At 57.5% G+C, this 24,801-nt stretch overlaps 4 protein-coding genes across 10 annotated transcripts in view; 1 reads left to right on the top strand and 3 right to left on the bottom strand.

Annotated features, from left to right (window-relative positions):
- Window positions 1-1,361: 1,361 nt before the first annotated feature.
- Window positions 1,362-3,905, bottom strand: TMEM141 (transmembrane protein 141). Its single transcript, XM_082775957.1, has 5 exons — window positions 3,841-3,905; window positions 3,682-3,748; window positions 3,491-3,574; window positions 3,062-3,193; window positions 1,362-2,409 (listed from the first exon to the last, which is right to left on the bottom strand). The coding sequence occupies exons 1-5, from the start codon at window positions 3,892-3,894 to the stop codon at window positions 2,333-2,335; spliced, it is 414 nt and encodes a 137-aa protein (XP_082632083.1). The 5' UTR covers window positions 3,895-3,905; the 3' UTR covers window positions 1,362-2,332.
- On the top strand, window positions 3,903-6,530 carry PAXX (PAXX non-homologous end joining factor). 3 transcript variants are annotated; one of them, XM_082775954.1, is made up of 8 exons: window positions 3,903-4,058; window positions 4,140-4,200; window positions 4,287-4,336; window positions 4,416-4,606; window positions 5,029-5,150; window positions 5,373-5,444; window positions 5,885-5,978; window positions 6,076-6,530. In XM_082775954.1, exons 1-8 carry the CDS (start codon window positions 3,955-3,957, stop codon window positions 6,165-6,167), a joined length of 786 nt encoding a protein of 261 aa, XP_082632080.1. In that variant the 5' UTR covers window positions 3,903-3,954; the 3' UTR covers window positions 6,168-6,530. The 3 variants fall into 3 exon arrangements, with proteins under 3 accessions (XP_082632080.1, XP_082632081.1, XP_082632082.1); XM_082775955.1 differs by lacking the exon at window positions 5,029-5,150 and having other exon boundaries at window positions 3,904-4,058; window positions 5,370-5,444; XM_082775956.1 differs by lacking the exon at window positions 5,029-5,150 and having other exon boundaries at window positions 3,905-4,058.
- Window positions 6,531-6,832: 302 nt separating this feature from the next.
- CLIC3 (chloride intracellular channel 3) lies at window positions 6,833-10,376 on the bottom strand (the record flags this gene model as incomplete). Its single annotated transcript, XM_082775990.1, is given in 7 exon segments — window positions 6,833-7,766; window positions 8,182-8,357; window positions 8,695-8,801; window positions 8,939-9,064; window positions 9,357-9,466; window positions 10,262-10,327; window positions 10,329-10,376. Coding segments are annotated over 7 exon segments (792 nt in total). The 3' UTR covers window positions 6,833-7,607.
- A 408-nt stretch (window positions 10,377-10,784) lies between these two features.
- ABCA2 (ATP binding cassette subfamily A member 2) overlaps window positions 10,785-24,801 on the bottom strand; it is a 42,027-nt gene continuing 28,010 nt past the window's right edge. For 4 of the 5 annotated variants that reach the window (XM_082775465.1, XM_082775469.1, XM_082775466.1 and 1 more), the window contains 22 exons: window positions 23,543-23,761; window positions 23,074-23,176; window positions 22,330-22,658; window positions 21,501-21,714; window positions 21,232-21,337; window positions 20,762-20,873; window positions 20,269-20,329; window positions 19,893-20,067; window positions 19,696-19,811; window positions 19,265-19,412; window positions 18,799-18,922; window positions 17,322-17,454; window positions 16,933-17,050; window positions 16,631-16,809; window positions 16,197-16,338; window positions 15,683-15,817; window positions 15,296-15,399; window positions 14,891-14,983; window positions 14,475-14,577; window positions 14,186-14,323; window positions 13,719-13,925; window positions 10,785-13,421 (listed from right to left, as the gene is read on the bottom strand). In XM_082775465.1, the coding sequence (XP_082631591.1) occupies window positions 13,386-13,421; window positions 13,719-13,925; window positions 14,186-14,323; window positions 14,475-14,577; window positions 14,891-14,983; window positions 15,296-15,399; window positions 15,683-15,817; window positions 16,197-16,338; window positions 16,631-16,809; window positions 16,933-17,050; window positions 17,322-17,454; window positions 18,799-18,922; window positions 19,265-19,412; window positions 19,696-19,811; window positions 19,893-20,067; window positions 20,269-20,329; window positions 20,762-20,873; window positions 21,232-21,337; window positions 21,501-21,714; window positions 22,330-22,658; window positions 23,074-23,176; window positions 23,543-23,761 (3,095 nt within the window). In that variant the 3' untranslated portion in view covers window positions 10,785-13,385. The remainder of the gene's footprint in view (window positions 13,422-13,718; window positions 13,926-14,185; window positions 14,324-14,474; window positions 14,578-14,890; window positions 14,984-15,295; window positions 15,400-15,682; window positions 15,818-16,196; window positions 16,339-16,630; window positions 16,810-16,932; window positions 17,051-17,321; window positions 17,455-18,798; window positions 18,923-19,264; window positions 19,413-19,695; window positions 19,812-19,892; window positions 20,068-20,268; window positions 20,330-20,761; window positions 20,874-21,231; window positions 21,338-21,500; window positions 21,715-22,329; window positions 22,659-23,073; window positions 23,177-23,542; window positions 23,762-24,801) is intronic. The other variant, XM_082775467.1, reaches the window with a different exon arrangement.

Here is a 24,801-nt window from a genome sequence, read left to right on the forward strand (position 1 = left end):
TGGCTGTGTGGTGTTTAGCTGCCATCTGGGTTAAACCACAACACCAGATTACAGAGTCACAGAATGACAGAATCATCTAGGTTGGAAGAGACCTCCAAGATCACCTAGTCCAACCTCTGTCCTAACGCCACCGAGTCCTCCACTAAACCATATCACTAAGCTCTACCTCTAAATGTCTTTTAAAGACCTCCAGGAATGGCGATGCAACCACTTCCCCGGGCAGCCCATTCCAATACCTCACAACCCTCTTGGTAAAGTTTTTCCTAATATCCAACCTAACCCCCCCCCCCCCCCCGGCACAACTTTAGCCCATTCCCCCCCATCCTGTCACCAGGCACATGGGAGAATAGACCAACCCCCACCTCGCTACAGTCTCCTTTAAGGTACTTACAAAGAGCAATAAGGTCACCCCTAAGCCTCCTCTTCTTCAGGCTGAACAAACCCAGCTCCCTCAGCTGCTCCTCGTAGGACTTGTTCTCCAGACCCCTCACCAGCTTCATCGCCCTTCTCTGGACTCGCTCAAGCACCTCGATGTCCTTCTTGTAGCGAGGGGCCCAAAACTGAACACAGTACTCAAGGTGCGGCCTCACCAGAGCCAAGTACAGGGGGACAATCACTTCCCTAGACCTGCTGGCCACACTGCTTCTTATACAAGCCAGGATGCTGTTGGCCTTCTTGGCCACCTGAGCACACTGCTGGCTCATATTCAGCTGACTATCAATCATCACTCCCAGGTCCTTCTCTGCCTGGCAGCTTTCCAACCACTCCTCTCCCAGCCTGTAGCTCTGCTTGGGGTTGTTGTGCACTTGGCCTTGTTGAACTTCATACAGTTGACCTCAGCCCATCGGTCCAGCCTATCCAGATCCTCCTGCAGAGCCTTCCTACCCTTGGGCAGATCGACACATGCACCTAACTTGGTGTCATCTGCAAACTTACTGAGGGTGCACTCGATCCCCTCATCCAGATCATCAATAAAGATATCAAAGAGGACTGGCCCCAGTACCGAGCCCTGGGGGACTCCACTAGTGACTGGCCTCCAGCTGGATTTGACTCCATTCATCACAACTCTTTGGGCCTGGCTATCCAACCACTTAATTACGCAATGAAGCGTACGCCAGTCCAACCCATGAACTGGAGAATGCTATGGGAAATGATGTCAAAAGCCTTGCTGAAGTCAAGGTAGACCACATCCACAGCCTTTCCCTCATCCACCAAGCGCGTCACTTTGTCATAGAAGGAGATCAGGTTCGTCAAGCAGGACCTGCCTTTCATAAACCCATGCTGACTGGGCCTGATCACCTGGTTGCCCTGCAAGTGCCATGTGATGACACTGAAGATAATCTGCTCCATGAGCTTCCCTGGAACTGAGGTCAAACTGACAGGCCTGTAGTTCCCCAGGTCTACCCTCCGGCCTTTCTTGTAGATGGGCATCACGTTTGCTGGCTACCAGTCAACTGGGACCTCCCGCAATAGCCAGGACTGCTGATAAATGATGGTAAGCAGGTTGGCCAGTTCCTCCGCCAGTTCCCTCAGTATCCTCGGGTGGATCCCATCCAGACCCATCGACTTGCGTACATCTAAGTGCTGTAGCAGGTCACTAAACGTTTCCTCACAGATTATGAGGGCCACATCCTGCTCCCCATCCGCTTCCACCAGCTCAGGGTACTGGGTATCCAGAGAACAACTGCTCTTGCTGCTAAAGACTGAGGCAAAGAAGGCATTAAGCACCTCAGCCTTTTCCTCATCTTTAGTAACTAAGTTTCCCCCTGCATCCAGTAAAGGATGGAGATTCTCCTTAGTCCTCCTTTTCGTGTTGATTTATTTATAAAAACATTTTTTGTTGTCTTTAACAGCAGTAGCCAGATTGAGCTCCAGGTGAGCTTTGGCCTTTCTAATTTTGACCCTGCACAGCCTTACAACATCCTTATAGTCTTTCTGAGTGGCTTGCCCTCTTTTCCAACAGTCATAAACCCTCTTTTTTTCCTAAGCTTTAGCCACAACTCTCTGTTCAGTCTGCTTCAACATTTACCAGAGGGACTGTCTCCAGGTGACTCCTGCACGCCACCTCTTTCCATCCTATTGGCAGTCTTTACTTTAACCACAGTGTGCACTTTGAGCTCTGGACTTTTATTATGTTTGCCATGTGCAATGCTCACACACAAACCACCTGAGAGTCTCAGGTCTCCAACATGCATGCACTGCACCACTGACTTATCTAAACTCCCTGGCAGTACTACAGACAACTCCCATGCAGCACAGGCACATCAGGCAAACAGGAAGGGGTGAAGACAGCAGCAGCAGGACACAGGCGTAGCACACTGTGCTGCACTGGCTACTCCACAATATCTCCATACTTGTTCCTCCTCACAGGTGGTGCGACTCTCTCTGCGTCCTCTGGGCTGAGACTTTCTGCAATAGACAAGAACAAACTCCTTGTACCCCAGACAATCCCAGCATCTTTGGCAGGTGTGAGCAGAGAACCATAAAGCTCTGGTGAAGAGTTTGATGTCTCTTCAGCTTGGCCTAGCTTCAAGAATTCATTGATGCTAATAGCAGATAGCAGAGGCAGCCATGAAAACCACACAGCAGAGGCTGCTCTGGTGCCCTCTGCAGCCCTACCTTTCTCATGAGCAGCCTGGCTTAAGCACAAGCGTGGAGGGGTTTGCTAGCTCACAATCTTCTGCCCTATTCTTCCTCTTCTAGCAAACAAAACCTCCTCCACAATGTCTCTCATGAATCCACAGAACAGGCAGGCCAGCAAGCAGAAGTGAGCATACACTCTCCATACCACTGGCTGCACCCAAATGATGGGCCCAGAGAAGTGAGAGCTGTGAGACAGAGGCAGGGCACTCTGACTGCCCTAGCACTGCTGCTACCCCAGAGGGCTACTCCAGTCACATAAGAGAAGAGTCCCTTAACTGCAGGGTGCCTCTGTGGGACTTTACCAGGGATTCTAAGAAAGGCACAAATAGTCACCAGCTTAGAAGCAATGCAGGAACAGCAAAGAGCTGCAGCAGGCAAGACAAGCCCAGGTAAAGCAGCAAGGAGACATGAAATATACCTGTAGGTTGAGACAGCCCATTGGCCATGGTATGCTCCTGTGGGGACTTGCCCGTCTCCAGGTAAATCCAGAAGTCAGAGCATTTCTGTGTCTCTGCTTTGGTCACCATATAGCTGGCAAGGGATCCTGCAGCTGAAGAGACCAAACATGCAGGCAGCTTCCAGAGAGCACTGGTAACAAGAGTGTTTGCAACTGCCTACAGGCAGCACCCTTGAGGAGCTTGGGGAGCAGAAGGGTGGAATGAGTCAGGTCACAATGCCCCCCACATTAAGGGCAAACTGCCGTTCCACCTGCAAACATGGCACCGGTCCTGCAAGCCGAGGCCATGCTCCCTGCAGGGCCCAGCACTGCCAGCCTGCTCACAGCCGAGCCTGCAGCCACATCCAGGCAGCAGGTGCTAGGCAGGGCAAGGAGGCTCAGGGCACTCACCCACGGACAGCAACAGGTTGTACTGGAGGGCGTACGGCAGCTTCTTGTTCACCAGCTTCTGCACGGCGAAAGCGGCTCCGCTGCCTGCCAAAGCCCAGGGACCGCGAGCAGGATGCCAGCCAAGGCCACCCGCCGGTGGGGGGCCGAGTGCTGGGGCCTCCCCCGCCCGGCGGAGCCCGCCCCGGCCGTACCTGCCAGGAAGGCGCCGATGCCCTTCATGAAGGCGTGGGACTGGCACGCCGCGTACTGCCGCAGCGCCTGCGGAGACACCGTCAGGGCACCGGCCCGGCCCCCCCGCCCGGTCCCCGGCTCGCGGCCCCCCAGCCCCGCCAGGTAGGGCCGGCGCCTACCGGGTGCTTGACGGCCACGCTCTCGTCCACCCGCTGCAGCCCCAGGTTCCCCATGGCGGCGCCGCCCTCGCCGGCCGTGCAGGGCCCGGGGCCCGCCCCTTCCGCGCCGCCGCCATGGCGGAGCCGCCGGGGCCTTTCTGCGTCCTGGGGGCCGGGCCGGGCCGGTACCTCTGCTACTGCTGCCCCGCGGCCGGCCCCGGCTCTGCCGGCACCGTCTGGTGAGTGCCGCGCCGGGCGGGGGAGCGGGCCGGGCCGGGCCGGGCCGGCTCGAGCCCCGCCTGAGCCGCTGCCCCCCGCAGTGTGACCGACGCGCTGGAGGTCTGGGCCGGGGAGCTCGGCGCCCGCCCGCCGCAGGGCCGCGTACGTAGCGGGGCTGGGGGCCGCGGGGGGGGGGCCGGGGCGGCGGGGTCCCGGGCCGCGCCGCAGGAGGTGCCCTCTCCCCTCAGGCGCCGCAGGGCGGGACGTGCCTGCCGGAGGACGACGTCGCGAAGCTGAGGTGGGTGCTCGGCCGGACCCGGCGCCCTTTGCCGCGGGGCTCCGGGCTCTCTCCTCACCCCGGGCTCTTGCCCACGCAGGGAAGCCCTGCAGCGTGGGGCCGTTTCCCTGAGCCTGCAGGATGGCAGGGCCACGCTGCAGCTGCAAGGGGAGGCCGGACACAGCACCCTTCATCTCTGCAAGCTGCCTGTTGCTGAGGCGAGGACCCAGCTCCAAGCGCTGATGTTTGGCTTGGCGACTTCCATCAAGAAGCTGGAAGAACATCTCGAAGGTCTGTGTGTGGTTGTGGAACAGGGCAACGGGAGAAAGGAGATCAGCTTCCATCCACTGTCGTGGTATCATCTCTCTCCCACCTAAGGTTTCCCCCAAGTGAGCCGGTTCAGAGGACCAAGTAAGATGGCATTTAGGAGGCTATGTTTTCATGGTCTCATCCCACATGACATCTCCTCATGAGCTATGGTTAAATTGGCCAGGAGAGATGAAAATGTGTGGACTGGGCAGCAGAGGTGCTACTTTCGTCTTCCTGCTTGGGCTGACCTGTTCCCAAAGCTGGCCAGGGCCTTCCCTGACCATCTTGGGCAGGACTGTATAGGGCTGTATAGATCCTGTATAGGACTAAAAGCAGCATTGTGACAGTGTGCAGGAGCACAACCTTGCCCTAATGGCTGACAAAACACCATTGTTGCCTTACAGAGGCAAGTTTCCTTTACCGTGAGGGTGACGGAGCATTGGAACAGGCTGCTCGGAGAGCCTGTGGAGTCTCCATCTCTGGAGATATTCAGAACCCTACTGGATGTGATCCTGTGCAACATGCTGTAGGTGACCCTGCTTGTCAGGGAGGTTGGACTAGATGATCTCCAGCTCTCCCTTCCAGCCTCAACCATTCTGTGAAGGTCTTGGGGTAGCAGCACCCTAGATGGAAGTGGCTGGAAAGAGAATGTTGCTAGGTTTGGTTGTGGGCTGTGGAGGGGAGGGAGCTTGCTGGGAAGCCCGGGATACATTGGCACATAATCTGATTCTCATTCCTGTCTCAGCAGTGGTGGGCACGCTGGGGTCTTCCTGCAGCCCTGAGAAGAATGCTGCCCAGAGCCAGCAGCTCTTCCTGCCAGGTAGGCAGTTACCATGAGTTGTGTTGCTTGTTTGCCTTCTCTTCTCCAGGAAGCTGCTGGCTCCTGTGTCCTTGTACTCTCCAGGAAACTCTGAGCCCCTTCTGCTTTGGCTGCTGTCAACCACCCTGCTCTTGGTGCCCTTCCCAGCACAGGAGGGGCCAGGGCTCAGCATGGTAGCTCTTGAGGTGCACTGTGCTCAGGTCCGATGCCTAGTATCACCAAGCAGGGTTGCTTGCTGGCCTCCAGGAGAAGGTCAGGCTTCACTGCTCTTCCATGGCAGTTCTGCGAGTCCCTGGAGCTTTCACATAGGAGACCAAGTATGGCCCCTCATCATCCATGTCTCCTGGAGGCACATCCTGGGCACGGAGGGGCTTGCAGGGCTGCCAGAGCAACCAGCTGACCTTTGCTTTCCCTATCCTTCCTGTCTCTGACTGAGGCAGACCCCAGCCCAAGGAAGAACAGGGCTGCTGGCTCAGCTTTGTCAGCTAAGCGGAAGATCCCAGGAGAGTCTCTCATTAATCCTGGTTTCAAAAGGTAAGCGCTGTTCCACAGCCCAGTGCTGGGACTTGAGGTCCAGTGGTCACCAGCAAGCTCCTGGCTGGCCTGTGACTCTCCTTCCATCGCCTTCTAGCAAGAAGGCACCATCTGGAGTGGACTTTGAAGACTCATGACCTGTGGTGTCCTGTCCCCCCGATGTCAGCATTTTCAACCACGTGTGGCTGATAGAGTTTTTACTGCCTCCTGGCCCTGCCAGGCTCCTTGCTGCAGGTGTGGATCATGGTCAACAAGGGAGATGGATGGGGCAAGCAGGACCCAGAGACCCGGAGGCAGTGCCTGGCAGGCCTGAGGGGGCAGCAGATCCTCAGCTGGTGCTGTGGCAGGGCCTTGGGGGGAGGGGGTAGACAGGGCAGGGATGACAAAGTGGTGGCTTTTTTTACCTGCAGCTTCTTCCTGCTGAAAGGAGCCACCCCTTTACTCCACTCGCCATTAATTGGTGTTTTGTTTTTTTTTTTAAATATCTTTGAAAGATATTTTTTTAAAGATCGCCTGTGCTTAATTTATTGCCAGTAAAGCTGTTTTTAGCCAGCTGGTCTCTGGGGGCTTGTCCAGAGTGAGAGTGTGTGTGTGTGTCATTCCCTTTTGCCCTTCCATTGCTCTGGAGCCATGTGGCCAATTTCAACTGAATCTGAGGAGTCAAGGGGTCGGAGGAGTTCACTTTCCTGACAGTTTTGTGCCAGTGGGCTGGTGGGTGACTGGTTAGAGCTTCTCTAGCCCCCTGCAGAGCTGGAAGTTTGGCCACAGCCCTTGCTAGACTTGGAGGCCTGTGCAAAGTCCTGTGTGGGAGGAGAGCTGTTGGGGTCTGTCACTCCAGACACAGTTATCTTGCTTGCAAAGCCTTTATTGATCACCAGGTGCTCTGATACATGGCTTGGACTTTTCCCACTTCATCCCCATCCCTGTCCCAAATCTTCTCAAGAGAGCTTCCTAAGAATGGGTCCTGGAGGGACAGTGCCCTCTGCTCCCCTTGCACAGGGCAATGGGGACAGAGGGCAAGGTCATCAGCATCACCAACAGCATTCCCACACCTCCATTCCCAGGGCTTTGCCATGGCTGTGCCAGTTCTCCTCACCCTGTGCTGCTCTTCACAGGCATCAGGTGGTGCCAGCTGTCCTGGCACAGCCCTGTCTTGGGTCCCTCATGTGGCTGGTGGCACAATGTGCCTCTGAGGGAGGCTGCAGGGATACCCTCTCTGCTCTGGGCTCTCTGCTCTAGGCAGACTTTTTTCTTCCCAAAATGAGGCTCGGCTCCTGCTGTTACCCTCAGCGTTGCCCAGCTCCGTTACAAGTGGTGCCCATGGCCGTACCTTTGCACCCATCTTTGTGCTTGAGGGATCACAGGGTAGGTCAAGAGTGTCCTGGCCAGGCAGGGAGGGTGACAAGAAGCGAGAATGCATTTGCAGGTTCAGTGCAAGGCAGCTTGCTGATAGCACCTCAGGCAAGGGTGTCAGCTTGGGGAAATTTGGGTACCAGGGATGCAGCTCATGCTCTCTGCCCTCCCGAGTGCAATTCAGGCAGGACAGTGGTGGTGGCAGTGGAACCGGGGCAGGCATTGGCCTGCTGCCTGACCCCATCCCTATGCCCACCTGGATGTTTGCCCAGCTCACTACGGAGACCGGACCACAGAGCGATAGGCCTGAACTATCTCCTCACTGTTGGGGCAGGTGTACTTGAACTCCTTGGTTTCGCTGGCGTTGTTAAGGTAGCGCCACACACCGCGCAGGTCCTTGGGGATCCCGAAGTGGCGATAATGCTGGCAGACAATCTGCAGGCAGAAACAGCATGAGCTCTTGCCCAGCACTGTGTGCCTGTGATGTGCCAAGGAGGGTTTTGTGGCTGGTAGGTAGTGGCATTCACAGCCACATGGGTGACATAGCATGAGGGGACATCTGTGGCAGTGCACAGGATGGAGAGGTGGTACCTGGTGGGGGATGCAGACGGGAGTGAAGTCTGCAGGAAGGCACCAAGCTGTGCAGGGGTCATGGGGAAGGGCGTGCCAGGCAGGCACCTGGGGGGCATGGTGAATGGGGGAGAAGAGGGAACACGGGTGGGTGTAGGGGCGGAGAGTTGTTGCAGGCAGGTGATGGGCTGGAACCCAGGAGGAGGTGAGGGCGTGGGGCAGGCAGTACAGAGAAGCCAGGGCAAGTGGAAGGTCACAGCATGGGGATGCCTGTGCTCACCTGCACGATGTTGAGCTTGGGCAGCAGGTTGCAGTCAGCTAACGTGAGCTGGTCCCCGTCGAGGAAGCGGCGCTGGGAGGTCCGGAGGTGGGGCTCACAGGCCAGCTCATACTCCAGGGGGGCACTCAGGTACTCATCCAGCTTCAGCAGGGCCCTCAGCAGGCTTCGCTGCAGTGCTGCAGGGTGGGCAGCAGCACACTGGGTCAGGGCAGCACCCTGCTGCAGGCATGGGACCGGCAGCTTTGCTGAGCCCTCCCTGCCACGTAGCCTCCTCTGTCAGCCTGCCCTGGTGCCCGCATTGTTCTTGCCTGGCCCAGGTTGGTCCCTCCCTGTTCTGCCAAGGGTACCCTGGCTCAGCTGTGCTGAACCACACTGGGGGTGACAGGCTGGGGGTACCAGGATGCTGAGGGATGGGCAAGGAAGGGCTGGCCAGCCTTAGGGGTCTCAGCACCTGAGGGCCTGCCTGGGGTTCCCCAGTGTGGCACAGCACAGGTGGCCCCCCCACTTCCTCACCTTCATCCTGGGCGGGCACTGGGTTCTTAATGAAGGTGGAGAACTTGTGGAAGATGTCATTGCCTGCCAACCTTGACTCCTTGTACTGTGGGACCAGGCTGGGGAACCTGTGGGGATGTGGGCACAGCTGTGGAAGGAGGCAGAGGCTGGCAGGCCCAGGTGCTGCCTGCCCCCTGCCCCTTTCTCAGCCTCCCCCACCACACTTTAACCACTTCCCCTTTCTGGGGCAGTGCTGGACACTGACATGGGGGGGGCCAGCCTGTCCTCCAGAAAGTCCTCGATATTGACAGTGTCGGTCTTCGGGTCTCCGTTGTAGAGCAGAACGGGCAGCTGGGCACCTGGTGCAAAGTCCTTCAGCACGTCCAGTGCCCTGCAGGAGACAGGAATGGTTGCTGATGCCCACTTTGCCCAGAGCTTTGTGGGGCACTGTGTTGTGTGCGTGTCCAGGGCAAAATGATTATGTGTTTCCCCCAAGGCTGCTCCTGCCCCACTGTGTGCCTGTGGCAGTTCTGCCCTGGAAAATGCCCACCACCCTCCCTCAGGGCAGTGGTGGGCAGCCAGGGGGATAAAACAGACTTTACCCTTCATGCCTTTTCCCAAGGTGGTGGGGTCCTGCCTATACCCCTCAGACCAGTGTGTGGGTACCACAGGGTGCCGCTCACCTCTTCACATCCACGGTGGTGAGGGTAAAGGGCACCCCTTTGAGCAGCAGCACCATGAAGAGCCGCTGGCAGAAAGGGCAGTGGCCCACACTCTCCCCGTCCTCGCTTGCCTGCGGGCAAAGACAGAGAGCTCAGCTACCCCAGCCCCACACTCCGGCAGTGGGTGCGGGCTGGGGCCTTGGCTGGCTGCAGGCCAGCGAACAATACAGGCAGCTTCTAGGGCCTGTTATGCTGGGCACAGCGCCAGTCCCTGGCCCCTGCCTGCTCATGGGGCCTCTGTGCCCCACCCCAGAGCAGCCTGCGTGGCACAGTAGGTGGTGGCCCACAGTGCTGGGTGGCAGGGGTTTGGCACAGCCACTAGCTTGGCACCTGGCTGTGGCAGGGGACAGCCCAGCAAGACAGGGGCTGTGTGGTGGCCGTAGGAGGTTTATGGCAATGCTGTTGGCCCTGCCACCCTCCAGGTGTGCCCTCAGGCAGGCCATGTCCTGCCCTGTACAGCTGGACAAACTGCCCTAGCCAGGTGGTGGCTAGGAAAGGCCCAGGAGGTGCAGGTGCAGGCATCAAGGCACTGCAGTGGCTGGGCTGGTGTGCAGGGGTCCCCTCTTCACCCAGATGTGTACACACACACACAAAGGGTACCTGTAGTGGATGTAGGGTGGGAGAGGGAGTGTGATACCCCAGTCCAGCAGCCCTTGCTGAGCACCTATGTCTGCGGGGCAGGCAGCAGCACAGCGTGCTGGAGAAGATGCCAAGCTGCTTGCTACCTGCCTGGGAACCTGCAGGTGGACAGGGGGGTGTGCAGGGGTAGCTGAGCCACCCCAGCCCAGGGTACTGCCAGGGGTAGCAGCCAGAAGCATCCCTGCCCAGCCCACATCATCCCCAACCTCCAAACGACCTCCACTCACCTTGACGAAGAGCTGTATTTGGGGTTTCTCAGCCATGCTGGGTGGTGGCTGCTGGTTGACTGGTGACTGTGCTGCAAGTGCCTGTGCTGGAGCTGCAGCCCCTCCCAGCCCACATTCCTCCCTGGGGTGCACCCGCTCCCACCCACGCCTGGCCCCACGGCATGGCTGGGGACGCCCTGCTGTGGGGCCCTGGCTGCCAGGGCTGCTGCCCAACAAGGGCAGCTCACAGCAGCACCCGCTGCTCCTGCTCAGCACCTGGGGCTGCTGCATCCCATGGGGCTTTGTGTCTGCCAGCACCCCCCAGCCAGACTCACCACCAGCCCTGGACAATGCCATGTGCTGGGTATGGCCCTGCATTGCATCCAGCTCCCTTTACCCACACCAGGCTCTTGCACCCCACCTGGGGCACTAGGAAGCCCATCTTCTGCCATTCCCCAGCCAGATCCCTCCCCAGGCACCACAGCCCTGGCAGCCCTGAGCTCCTGCCCACCTCCTTCCAGACACCACACAACCTTGCTGGCTTCAGTCATTATTTTTTATTTAAAACAAACATTATTTTCACATTTCATCTTTTTTTTCTTGCTAGCAATGTACAGGCTCCTCCAGAGCATCTCCACCCATCGGTACACCCCACACTTGGGGCTGTGCATGGCACAGGTGCTGGCATCTGAGGATGTGTGGAGGGAGGCAAGGTGGGAAGCAGGGCCAAACTCAACAAAGCAAATAATGTTAAGGCAGCAGTCACCCCCACCTCGGGCAATGCTGCACCGCTCCAGCCCACTGCCATGGGGCACCTGTCTGTGCAACCACCCTCAGGGTGCCCAAGGGTCAAGGGCCGTCCTGCACCTGGGATGGGGAGGCCACTACGGCCACCCAGGCTGCTAAGTGTGCCATGGACACATTGTGCTAGGGGCACAAAAGCTTCTCTGACTGTCCAAGGACAGTAGTACAGTGGCACAGCACCAGGTGGGCACAGATCTGCTGATGGGAGCACTGGGGGTTCTCCTTGTCAGAGGAGCCCCACGAGGCACAGCAGCAGGACAGGTGTGGGGTGAGGATGAAGCCCTGCCTGGCCAGAGCTGGCCACTGCAGCAGTGTAGGGCACCATGCTCCCCTTGGGTGCCCAGAGAGGGCTGAGCTGTGCCACCTCCAAGGTGACACCTGAAAGCCTGCAGGTGACACTGTCTCTCCATGGTGGCAGAGAGAGCTAACCTGGACTTTGCTTGTACCCCAGCACAGTGTGGTGCACTGCCTGCACCATCTGCACCACCCAGCGACCAGACAGTTTCCTGTATGCCATAAAAAATATATGGTCTGAAAAATCTGAAAATAGAGCTTATCATCTCCCCCCAATTTTTCCCCTATTGAAAATACTGTATATTGTATCACAATCTATAGCAGTTGGCATACAGGAGTGCTGAGCCCTGGGAGAGGCATGGGCACAGCAGAGGGCAAGGTGGCACCTGGGTCTACGGGGCCTGGGGCTTAGCCCACACCTGTGCCAGGGAGACTGGAAAGGCCAGCAAGGCCTCCAGGATGGAGGCAGCCATGGATGGTTGCACCATACAGTATGGCAGCTCTGGACACACCAGGGTGCTGCAGACATCCCAGGGGTGGGTGGTCAGGGTTAGCATCATGAGCCTGGAGGTCACCCCTGCTTTGTCACAGCTGTGCGATGCTGAAAAGCAGTGGGCTGGGGGTGTCACAGAGTGGCACTGCCCCCAGGGGTGACACGGTGGCAAGACCCTCTGCAGAAAGGAGGGGCACTGCCACCTGAGGGGGTGCCTGCTGCCTGCCCCAGGTGACACGCAGGGCCACAGATGCTGGCCTCCATCCTTCCATCCCCAACATTCCAGGCACCTCTGCCAGGCTGAACCAGTGCAGAGTCAGGCTGCCTTGTCCTCACACCTTGAGGCCACCTCCCTCCCCAAACTCAAAAGCCATCCTGGGGCGCAGCAGTTCCCTCTCCCAGTGCCATCAGTGAACCAATAACTAGAATCCATTACAAATAGCTCCCACGCTGGGCCAGACTCTGAGCAATGAGTGCTAGGGCAAGGGAGAAAAGGATGGGTGACAGTAGAAAGATGGCACAGTTGCAGCGATGCCCTGTGCCTAATGCTCACTGAGGGAAGCAGAGTGTGATGGCAGGCAGGAGGGCAGGGTGAGGGATTCTGGGACATGGTTGGGGGCAGAGGGGAGAAACAGCTGGTGCCAGCACATGAAATACCCTGTGAAATACCTCTCTGCCCCACCACGTGCCTCTCTGCATGGGCGCCAGTGCTGTGCCCCAGGGATAGCACTGAGTGCCCAGAGCGAGCAAGGAAAGGCTTGGCAGAGCCAGAGCAAGCACTGGTACCTGGCAGAGGCAGCCCTGGGCAAGGTAGCAAGCCCAGTGCTTGGCAGGGCCAAACCCCTCAGCTGGCAGAAGCACCAGCAGGGCTGAGTCCCTCTCTCCAGCAGGCTTGAGGTCACAAGTGATGTTCTGTCAGCAGTGCTGACAACAGAAATCAAAGGGTGAAGCACTGGAGCTCCTGCCTCTGTAGTGCTGGGCCAATGAGCCCCTTGTGATGCCATGAGCAAGCGCCAAACCCGGCAGGTGATGGAAACGAGGAAAAAGCAGCAGTCCTTCCTCTGGCCATGCCAGGTCCAGGCCTGGGGTAGTGATGGGGCAGGGGTATCCCCATGGCCAGGATTCCCTTGGGGTGGATGCAAAAGTGGGTGTCCAAAGGCACCACTCTCAGAGGTCTCTTCCCTGCCAGCATGGGACACGCAGGGCTGGCGGCACTGTTGCAATGTAATGTCCTGTTCACAGTCTCTGTCCGTGGCATGCACCAGCCTGGCAAGCTGGCAAGGACGGCAGCCCCTGCTGGTGCCATGTGGGGAGTTGCTCCAGAGCTGCAGGGGACAAAGGCCAGCTGGTGGCCATTGGTTCAGAGTCCATCCAGGCTGGTACCGTACCCACTGTGTCCTTTCCAGCAGCAGGGCTTGACCCCCTGGGCATGTGGGGGCAGTTCCCTGCATCCCCATGCTGACTGCGTCCGCTCAACAGGGACAAAGGGAGAGGAGAGGCAAAAAGTATTTGGTGGCTTCACAGCCAGGGGATGTGGCTCCCCCCCTCAGTGTCTCAGCACAGCGTGTCCGTGTTGAATGAGAGCTGAGCCTGCGGACACAAGGACAGCAGGGCTCAGGGGCCAGGGCCAGGCAAGGGACTGCCAGCTCTGCTCAGCACACTGAGCTCTGGGGCACTGTGGGGGCCAGGACCTGTTGTGGACATTGGGGAGCCCCCACAGCCTTCTTTCCCACACAGCACCCTCCTGCCTGGCCCCTGCCCCAAAGGGTTCCGCTTCCCCAGGATGAGGCTGCAGCACCTAGTGCAATGCCAGGGCTTGGCCCCAATGCTCCATGATAGAGACATAGCTGGGACCCCGGTCACTGAGATACTGGGAGCACTTCTCACCCTCTCCTCCTCGAAGCTGATGAGGCCTTCATCATCAGTTTCCAGGTCCTCCTGCTCCTCCACCACCAAGGCCTGCAGCTCTGTGGGGGTTGCCCGTGGGCGCAGAAGGCTCAGCACATGCTCCAAGGGTGACTGCATTGCACAGCTAGGGCTTGTCTCCTGCTGCTCCAGGTTGTCACTTTGCTTCTTGGCAAAATTCACAAACACCTGGCAGGAAAAGGGTGAGAGGCTGCAAGAGACATGGCACAGAACCCTGCCCCAGGCTGCCCCTAGCCTGACACTTCTGCCACCAGAGATGAGCCATGAGCACATCCCTGCCTCTGCATTCCCCCATGTTCCTGGCCTAGCACTTGCTGCTCTTGTATTGAAAGAGGCTTTTGCAGGCACTTGGGCATGGTCACCTCCCTGGGCACAGTCACCCTCCCTGGGCATGAGCACCCTGCTTCTCACTCCATCCCAGGCCTCACATTGTCCAGTGTGGTCTGGCTGACAGAGTAGTCTTCAATGCCCAGCACATCCACCACCTGCTCCATTTTGCTGAAGACCTGTGCCAGTGAGATCTGGTCTGACTTGAGCTGGTACTGGGCCTTAGTGTGGTGCCGCTCCTGCAAAGGACACTGAGGTCACACCCCAAACCCCATTCCATCAACCCAGAGGGGGATCCCATGGAAGGGACAGCCCCTTGGGGGACAAAGGCTGCTTTCCACCATGACACATGGGCTGGCAGGGATTGCACTGTCACCACTGGGATCTCACCTTGAGGATGGCCTCAGGAAAGTTGCGGTTGAAGAACCTCACCACCTCCTTGACGTTGAGGCTGGACTTTGTGCGCACTGTGATCATGTAGCCATCTCCAAACCTGCACAGGCATGAGGGACCCCATGAGACCCTACCTCCCCACCTGCACCTCTGTGGGGAAGGACTGATCCCATGGAAACCTGCCTGCTGGGGATGACACTCACCAGGCTGCCACTGCACCCACCAGGACAGTCAGGTGTCAGTCCAGGCTGCCCTGATCCCCATGCCCACCCTCTAAAGCAGCAGCCACACAGATGGTTGAAATCTTCATGCACATGCCATGAAGAAACGAGCCATACACCCTGCCATTCAGAAACCAGCACCTCCTGGCATGTGGCACACACAGGATGCTGGACCCCTCACTAGGTTCTTACCTGTTTTTCAGATGCTGGATGCTGCCAAGACATTTGAGCCGCCCATTCACCATGATGGCCAGGCGGGTACAGAGTGCCTCACATTCCTCCATGCTGGGGAAACAGGACAGGTTTGAGCTGGGTGGCTAGAGGCCACACAGCATGGGCAGAGGGTGCAATGTCTACCTGCAAGGGGCTGCAGGCTGGACATAAGTGGAGTCAAGTTCCTCAGGCCTTCACCCCTTGTGCCATGGCACCACCACCAGTGATGGGAGACAGCAAGAGGGTGTCCCAGGCTCCCTCCCTGTGTCCTTTGCCATACACTGTCCCCTGGAGTCCAAAGAGCCCCACTTCCACCCACCACCTGCCCACACAGCACATGAAGTGCCTGGAGGTGTCATGGGTGTAGCCCAAAGCGCCTCAGACCTGTGGGACGTGAGCACCACGGAGCGGCCTGTTTTGATGACATCCAGGATGAGGTTCCAGAGGAAGCGCCGTGCCTTGGGATCCATCCCTGTTGTTGGCTCATCCTATGGGACAGATGGCATGCTCAGACAAGGCAGCTCATGGGGGAACCCCGCCGCTCCCTGCCTTCCCATCGCATGGGCACAGCTCTGCTTCCCTGCCCCTTGGAACTCTTGTGGTAGAGCCAGTGGCAGACAGCTTCCACCCAGGGCCCTGTTTCACCCAGGATGGCTGCACACTAGCCTGGGTCCAGCCCCAGGGATATGGGACTGAGTGGGAGCACAGGTCAGTGATAGGGGTGGGTCAAGGACCCCACATCACAGGGTGTTGGGGTGGCCCGGGGCGCACCAGGAAGATGAAGGCTGGGTAGCCGATCAATGCGATGGCTGTGGACAGCTTCCTCTTGTTGCCTCCACTGTAGGTGCTGGCAGGCTTGTCAGCGTATTTGGTCAGCTCAAGCTTCTTCAGTGCCCACTTGACTACCTGCAAGGTGCAGAGGGCTGTGGTCCCCCTGCCAGGGCTCCAAATGCCCCTGGTCATGGGACACGCAGAGCTGGCAGCATGCAACGGGCAAGCAGCCAGGCCCCACAGCATGGACCAGCTGCCAAGCGATGTGCTGGGCAGGGGAGCCCCATGAGAGCCCCTCGCACAGCCCTGTGTGTTGGTGGGGCCTGTAAGCACCTGTGCCCAACCCTGGCCCAGTGATGGGCACACTACTGGAGCAGCACTGTCCTTGGGCAGCAACCGGCAGTCATGAGGGCAGCAGTACCCGCCCAGGTCCCCACTGGCGGCTGGTGAAATTCTGTTCCCAGAGCAGCCCATGGCACAGCACCAGCCCTCACATGCCCCACCAAAGCCCTACCCGCTCCTCATCTTTCCATGGGATGCCACGCAGGCGGGTGTAGAGCTCCAGGTGCTCCTGGGCTGTCAGCTCGTCGAAGAGTGCATCGAACTGTGGGCAGTAGCCCAAGCTCTGCTGCACCTGCAGGAGCTCCTTCAGGATGCTGCAGAAAGGACAGAGGGGCCACAGGGAGAAGGAATTACTGTCTGCCCACAAACAATTTTTCCTTTTGAGTACACCTGTTGCTCATCCTCCTTTCACATGCCTTTATATTGCAGCATCTTATTCCTAGAAAACCGCAACTGGCAGCCCTGGCCAAGAGCCACGGTCACTTGCCACACCACAGACAAGGGTCAGCCCAGCAGGACATAGGGCTGCAGTCCCACTCAGGCTTCTTTTTCCTGGGAGACCCCAAAGCAGGCCCCATCCCATCCAGTCAGGCTGTGCCCCTGTACCTGTGCCCATTAACGAAGGCCTCTCCTCCTGTGGTGCTCTCGTCCCCCGTCAACATCTTGAAGGTGGTCGTCTTTCCCGCACCATTGACACCCAGCAGCCCGAAGCACTCCCCAGGCCGCACACCCACGCACAGCCGATCCACAGCCAGGATGCGCCCAATCTTGCGGGACTTGTATACCTGGCAGAGCAGGGCAGGGGTGCTCAGCACGCTGCCCCGGCACCCTGACCAAGCCAACATCCCTTGGATGCCCCAGAGCATCTCCCATGCCTGCAAGTCCAGGGCAGGCTGGGGTTGCTGTACCTTGGTGAGATTTTCAATCTTCAGCATGTCATTGTCAGCATCCCCACGCAGGACACGGTGCCGCTCATTGGCTACATCAATGTCATCTTCGATGGGCTTGGTGGAGACAGGAAGCCGCCTGCAGAAGGGTGCAAGGGGCAGGGTGGAGATGGGTGTGAGCAGAGGCCAAGCAAGCTGCCATCCTGCGCCCACGCAGGAGGCAGAGGCCAGGGACGGAGGGCCTCCCCAGTTCTGTGCCTGCTGGAGAGGCAGCCCTGGGCTAAGGGGTCCCAAAGCAAAACTCTGCCCCATTTAGAAAATCTGGGAAGGCTGTGCTCTGCTAGAAATACCCAGAGGCAGCTCTCAGCTGGGCATTGCCTGCTTGGCCCCACGCTCCCAGCCACACTCACTGGGGCTTCCGGAAGAAGTTGTATTGGCACATGATGGTGATGAAGAAGCCGACGAAGCCTTCGATTGTCATGGCGACAAGTCCACGCGTCACAATGTCCCATTCAAAAGGTGATTTCATTTTATCAAACTGCCCTGAGTGGGATGAAGAGAACAGAGCATCTGTGGGGACACTGTCCCAGGAGGACATCCAGCCCATGTGCCCTCCTGCATGGCTGAACCCACAGCCCCAGTGCAGCAGTGCCTCTCCAGGGGATGGGGACACCAATCCAACCACCAAAGAGGTAGCCTTGCCTCACAGGTTGTACAAAATCTAGAAATGACCTCTGGTAACAGCAGCAAATATTTTCAGTGGGAACTACTGCAGCAACCAGGTTCCCACAATTTTCCACTCTGTGGCCTTGAAATGACCTCATAGCACCCTTGACAGCATGTGGCAGCCCGGCCCATGGAGGCCAGCCCTGGCTGCAACCACATGGCAACACTACTGGACACACAGACACTCCCACCCCGTGTGCTCCCTCCCTACCACAGCACCCTGGAGAAAACAATAATGGTTTTCCCAGTCCAGAAGGCTGATTTTAACCCGTCCCACACAAGGAAAAAAACATTCAAACTGGAGATGACGCAGGCTATGTTCCTGGTCAGAGGCTTAGCAGCAAAACTGCCAGGTAGCAGCAGCCTTTATCTCAACACCACCTTTGCTGTACAACCTAAGCTGGCCTGTTACAAGATGACACTGTCTAGCTCCAGTGTCCCCTCCCCTGCCTTCTGTGCCTGCTGCCATAGCTGCCTGGGCTGGTTGGTGTTGCAGGCACCAGGGCTGGTTACAACAAGGCTTTCCATTTGCAATGTATTTGTTGTTGAATTCATCTTGCAACTTTTCAACCTCAGTGGGTAGGATCAACCCAACTGAGAATGCATACTGTCAGATTCTGATGTGTCAGATTCTGCTTCTAAACACCCCCCATGATGCCAGCAGCACCCAAGTTAGATACAGAAGCTGCTGAGAAGTAGAGAGAAGCAAGAATATTTTGAGTCCAAGCTGAAGCTGCAATTGGCAAAAGGGTCATTTTGGATGGGCAATGCAGCCCTGCAAGCAAGAGACCATATCTAGAACAAAACAGCCCTTGCAGTTCCCATCCCTTGTATCACTGCACATCCACACCGTGGGCAGTGTGTGATGGCAGCAGAAATGTACAATGCTGCCAGGGCTCACTACGTCCACTTTCTGTGCAGCTCATATTTGAGATGGCCCAAGAAACCATGCTCAGCATCACAGGTACCACAACATGCCTGATCCTCAACTGTGTCTCTTCCTGGGTCCCCTCTAGTTCACATCCCCTGGATTTTTGCTCCAGGTTGATCTGGGCCCTGGTTGAGCCCCACAGGGTGGTTTTAGGGGATGTGCTGGCGCAGTGGTCCACCCCTGGCCCAACCTGCCCTGGAGTAAGGGAGGGAGGGAGGAAAAGGCCATACCAATCTTGGCGTAGTACTCATTGATGTACTCATTGTAAGCCATCTCCATCAAGCCGTGGCCCAGGTTGTAGTTAGGGAATACAAGGAAGCAGCTCTTCAGGTAGCTGTTCACCACCTTCAAATCCTGTGGAGATGGACAGACAGAACATGACTATCAGAAACACCTGTAAGGACTCTGAGCACACAGTACTGTGAGCCCGAGCAGACCTCATAACTGACCCTGCTGTGAGCAGTAGCTTGGAGAAGAGACCTCTTGAGGTCTCGCTCAGCCTGAGCTGTCTCATGACCCAATTGCTGTCACCACCCTGGCAGCAAGCAGGCACCACCACCTGCCACATGGAGTCACAGGCTTTGTCACAGTGTGATGGCTCCTTGCACTGTGCCAGAGGCATCTCCCCTCTTATCAAGCTGAGGGAGGCATCTTCTCCCTTCCTGGTGGCCGCAGCCAGAGATGTGAACCCTGTACCTTGTCATGCTCAAAGAGCTGCAGCAGGAACGTGGCGACAGTGGCAGTGATGCCAATGAAGAGGTTGATGACGATGAGGAAGACGTAGGCAGAGCTGGGCACCTCAAACCAGAAGGAGGCAGGGTACATGATGGGGGTGATGGACCAGCTGGGGAGGCAAGCAACAGGAGTGCACATGAGCATGGTAGGACTGTAGCACCCACTGGAGAGCTCTGGGATTGCCCATCTCCCAGCCCCATCCTTCCTGGGGTCTCCCACCCCAGGGTTCAAAGCCCGCTAGCTACAGGAGCCACAGAACTGAAAGACAGGGGGACAGAAAGATCTGGGCTAGATCCTGCCTGCTTAGCCACAGTGCAAATGGGGCATCAGAAGGACCCACTGGTGCATCCTGACTTCACCCCTCCCTTGCTCACCCCAGCTGACCAACGTACCCATACAGCAGAAAGAGTGAGAGGACGGCTGGGAAGTTGGTGGGAGAGGTGTATGCCGGGAGGTCAAACACGAAAAGGATAATGATACAGCACGTGGCCGGTACCAGGTAGTTCAACTGCAGAAGACAGAAACTTCTGTAACTGCCTGTCCACTCAGCCGTGGGGGCTCTGCTGGTGAGGCCACATGCCCTGCTCACCATATCCCACACGTAGTTGGCCAACCAGTAGATGACAGGGTCGCAGCCGCTCACAAACTGCAGGTGTTTGGCCTTGGTGGCCTTTTCAGCCACCAAGAACACCACAAAGCTGGCAGGCACAAAGGACATGGCCACAATGATGAAGATGGCAATCACCACGTCTGTGCCTTGCAGACTGCAAGGAAGAGGAGACCAGAGACATCATCACCCTCAGCTCCCCAACCTTGTGTGGGACAATCACTGTACAGAGGACAGGGCATGGCACAAGGACCCCCCATGTCACAGCCTCACAGTCAAACCATGCAAACCACAGTGGGAAGCTCCCTCCCCTGCTACATGATGGCCCCCCTCCCTCAAACCAGCTCCCTGGACATACAGGTAATCCAAAGACAGGCTGGCGCTTGTCTTGTTCATGGGATGGTTGGTGACCGTGATGCCTGCAGCAAAAAGAAACATAGGATTGTTTCTATCCTGGCTCAGGATAGAAAATGTTACCCCAGCCCCAGCCTGCCTGGTCCTAGTTCTCAGTGGGAGGAGTTTCCTTCCCTGTAGCCCAGAAGCAACACTGCTTTGGGGCCAAGACCTCCCTCTCATCAGCTGGCAGACAGATAAGCCTGCAAGCCCAGGTGTCAGCAGCAGCACCTCAAGAGGTGCTGCCCCAGCCATACACTATCTAGCTTAGATCTCAAGCCACACATAAAGGTGTATGAAGCCCCAGTTGTGCACTAGCCTGCTTGGTCCAAGAGAGTACATGGCATTTTAGAACCTTGTTGGTCCAAGAGAGAATATGCACTTTAGAGCCTTATTGGACCATGCCCTAAAGCTGTTCCTGATGTGCTTTTGTCCTTAAAACTCCTCCAGGCCCTCACCGTATGCAGCAGGGTTGCCTTTGCTCTTGGGCAGGTTCGCTCGTAGGATGGCATTGTTGAGAGCATTGAGGTAGGTGGGCATGCTGTGGTAGCCCTTGTTGTTGTAGAAGACCTGGAGGAGCAGAGAAGAGTGGTGGGAAGTAGTAGGAGTGCTGGGCTCACACCAGATGTGTGGGGTGGGGTGGGGTGGGGTGGGGTGGCAACAGGGTGCCCCCCTGCTCATGGCTGTGAGAAGAGCAGGCCAATGCTGACCACAATGGGTCTGACCCATTGTGGTGGGAGCTCTGCAAAGTGCTCCATGTGGTTAAGAGCCCCACCGGGTCTCTTGCCAGAGAGCACTGCTGTAGAGCAGTGGATAAGGGGCCTGGCTGTGCAGGCAGCACTGCCTTCCCCCTTCTCTACCTTGCCTGTGCCAGGGCTGCTGCTGCCCACCCATCTCCTGGCTACCTCAGGGCTCAGCTTGATCCTACCTGGGCTGTTCTGCGGACGGCAATCTTGCGCACCATGGCAGGAGCCCTGGCCCCAAAGGAGGCTGGGATGGATTTCTGGACATTGCCAAAGGTGAGTGCCCCGTACCTGTGGGACAAAGCACCCCCAAGAAGCTGTGACTGCTGTCCACTGTGTCCAGGAGCAGGGCCACACTCCTGGCTCCCATCAGCACCCCTGAGGTCTCCCAGAGGCCCCAGCCCCATATCCTGCACTATGGCAGAGGGCAGAGCCCTCCCAGCCTCCCTCTTGCCTGTGCAGACGGAACCGGTCCGAGGTGTAGAGCAGGTACTCGGAGACGTTGCGCCCCGTGATGTCTGCCAGGATGTCCCCCGTCACCACCTTCATCTGTGGGGGATGGCCTCCCACACCACTGGGGCATGAGAAACCAGTCCCCTGCATGGAGCATGTGCACTTGATAGGCTCATGGATGATCCGAGGCAGGGCAGGGGCCGAGGTGACTGTCTCTGTGGGGTAGAGGAGGCAGAGTCAGGCCCCAGCCAGCCCTGGGGCTGTGTGGGGCAACATGGGGACAGAAGGGGATGAGAGGAGCACATGGAGCAACCTCCCTCACCCTCAGCCAAGAGGTTCTGGCCAGGCAAGGAGGAGCCTCCCTGCTGCCCTTGTGTTAGCTCCTGCTGACCACAGCCCAGTCTTTAAATGGACCTTTGTGTCCCAGTGATATAAAGGGGCCAAGAGATGGACCCAGGAAAAACGTGGGAACAGACAGGGAACAGAAATGGTTCAGAGACAGGGCATGAAGTGTGTCTGGAGAAAGCAATGCAATCATTCCGCTAGCTGGGGACCAAGTACCCAACCCAAGTACCAAGATTCCCAATGGCATCATCAGCCCAGTAAGCTCAGCAAGGACTGCTGAGGCTGAATGGGAGCAGTGCTGCAAGGCTAGCATCAACCCTGATTCAGAAGTGCAGCCAAGCAATGCTCTGCTATCACCGAGCCAAACAGCACCTGATGGGCACTTTGAGGCGCCACTATAGCTGCTCCTGCAAGGAAGACACATTGCCCTGCCTGCAGATGAAACCCCAGCCCAGACAGACCGATTCACTAAGTGCAGATGACACCTTTGATAGCAGAAGAGAAGATTGTGGAGTTCCAAGCATGCAGCAAGTCGTCATCCACTGAGATGGGGTAGTCGGAAGGAGCTGGGGATGGAGGCGGTGGCACGAAGTTGGAGAGTGGCAGGCCCTGAGTGAAGGAGTCGATGCACATAGCATCAAAGTACTTGGCTGCCAGCATCTTGGACTCATTGCTATTGAGGTTCAGGGTCTGCATGGGTTGGTCCAGTGTGTTGTTGAAGGCTGTCTTGAGCACACAGGTGGCCCCGATGCCAGAGGGCAGGTGGAAGGTGTTCACTAGCTGCTGGGGGCTGGCATCTGGAGACAGCCTGATGCTGCAGGGAGAGCAGCGGGTAAAAGGTACAAGAGGCATGAGACATGGAACATCCCACCTTGGCCATCTTCTGGGCAAGTCCATGCAGCCTCAGTATGTGTAGTGGCTGAATGGGCACAGGCACCACGGCTGTACAGCCTTGGGTACCCACTCAGCCCAAGCCTGGCATGAGCCAAGCTGATGATCACAGCCAGCGTCAGGACTGGCACGTCTCCCAGAGAGGCCCCAGGGGAGAACAGAGGGCACTTTCTGCATGGGGCATTACACTGGCCAGGCTCTACTCCAAGCCCAAGCCAGCCCCAGTGCCAGACCAACTGTAAATTGCCCTCCCCAGTCCCATCACCCCATTGTGGTTCTGGGTACGGGAGTGAGATTGGGGTGCAGGATGGTGCTCTTGAGCAAGCGGCAGCTCTCACCGGTACTCACGCCGCTCCTCGTTGGCATAAGGAATGAAATTGCCCTTGGGCTGGGTGTAATTGTGGTACTGTGATGGCGAGAGGATGAGGGGTGGCAGGTCACCTGTGGAAACAAGGACAGGAACCTGTTTGTGGCCTCAGCACCCCTGCCCATGTGGCCCCATGCTCACAGGCAGGCCGAGCACCCAGAAGCCTTGTCCTTATCTCACTTGAGTCCCACCCCCAGTATCACCACCAGTCCAATGGGGGTACGCAGAAAGGGCTAAGAGGAGTCCCCAGCATCTGGGTCAGCAAGACCTGGCTGGTGTGAGGGCATCAGGGTGGGAAATGTGCCCTCACTCCAAGCTGCTGCCAATGCAGAGAGAGGATACCTGATCTGGTGCAGGGGCACGAGTCTGGGCCCTGGAGAGGGGACAGGGCAAGACCCCCTTGTCCTCCTCACCCCAATGGGACAAGGGCTTGCAGGTACCTATTTCAGGCACGGAGAGTGCCACAGTCATGGCCACGCAGACAAAGAAGGCAGGCAGAAGGATCTGAGAGAAGAGGGCCTTGGTGTTGCGCTTGGCACAGTGGAAGCGTTTTACAATCAGCCCGTGGAACTGGCGCAGCTTCAGCCATGAGCCCTCCAGCTTGAAGGTCCCCTGCCCGGCCAAGTCATGGTCCTCTGCCTCCACATCGGCCTCTTGGTCTGCAAGGAGGAGGTGGCAGGTAGGAGGATGTGAGCCACCTGCACAACTGCTCCTGCAGGGCCCCAGTGACCCCACACCTGCCTTAGCCTGTGGCCACACAGATGCTGAGCTATGCACAGCCACTCTGAGGGGCCACTGAGCTTTGGTGTTACCATGGCATGAAGCAAGGCAGCTGGCTGGCAGGTTTCTCTTGGCCCAAAATGGGAAATTGTTACAATGGTTTAAAAAACAAACAAACAAACAAACAAACAAAAAAAAAAAAAACGTGGTGCTTTTTTGCAGACCCCCCCCATCTTCCCATCAGTTCTAGCCAGCCCAGATGCCCCTGGATGGCAAGGGCTTAGCGCAGACAGGAAGAGGGGGGACAGGTTGTGGGTGTGGGGACCCAGCAAGGCAGTGAGTTTGGGGCTAGGACTTGGAAAGTCTGATTGCAGTGCAACACTGCTGCTGCTCTGCCTCCCACTGACCCAAATTCAGCAATACTCAGAGCAATACACAGACCTGGCAGGGGAAGAAGAGCGTCACAGCAATAAATTAATCATGACAAGAACTGGTGGGATAACCCAGAAAAGGATTTGTGAAGTAAACAGTAGCCTTTGGGCTCCTGCCTGCATGCTCTGTGCTTGTGCAGTTTGAGCATCCAGGCAGGGACAGTCCTGAAACCATGTCAGCATCTGGAGAGTGAGCCACTCTCTAGAAGACGACTCCATGCTGGAGGGATGGGCTGGCCAGCCAAGAAGAGAAAACCCAGCAGCTCAGCCACCATATCAGTGCACCCCATGCCACATTGTGCTGCCAGTCAACACAGCTGCTAGTGTGAGGAGTGTGTTAGTGGGAGTGAGTCTGCAGGTCAGCGCTTGCAGGATTCAAGAGAGACAAAGGGAAGGGCTAACACTGGCTGTGCCTCCACCTGTCGGTGAGCCCAACAGTTCTGTGCCTCAGCACATAATCCCTCATGCACATGACACCAGTTCAGGGGGTGCCAACCTTGGCTAGAAGCACCAGTTTCCAGCCATCCCACCCCAATCCTCTTCCCAGG

Source organism: Aythya marila (genome assembly GCF_965140915.1).
Source record: "Aythya marila genome assembly, chromosome: 19".
Classification (NCBI taxonomy): Eukaryota; Metazoa; Chordata; class Aves; order Anseriformes; family Anatidae; genus Aythya; species Aythya marila.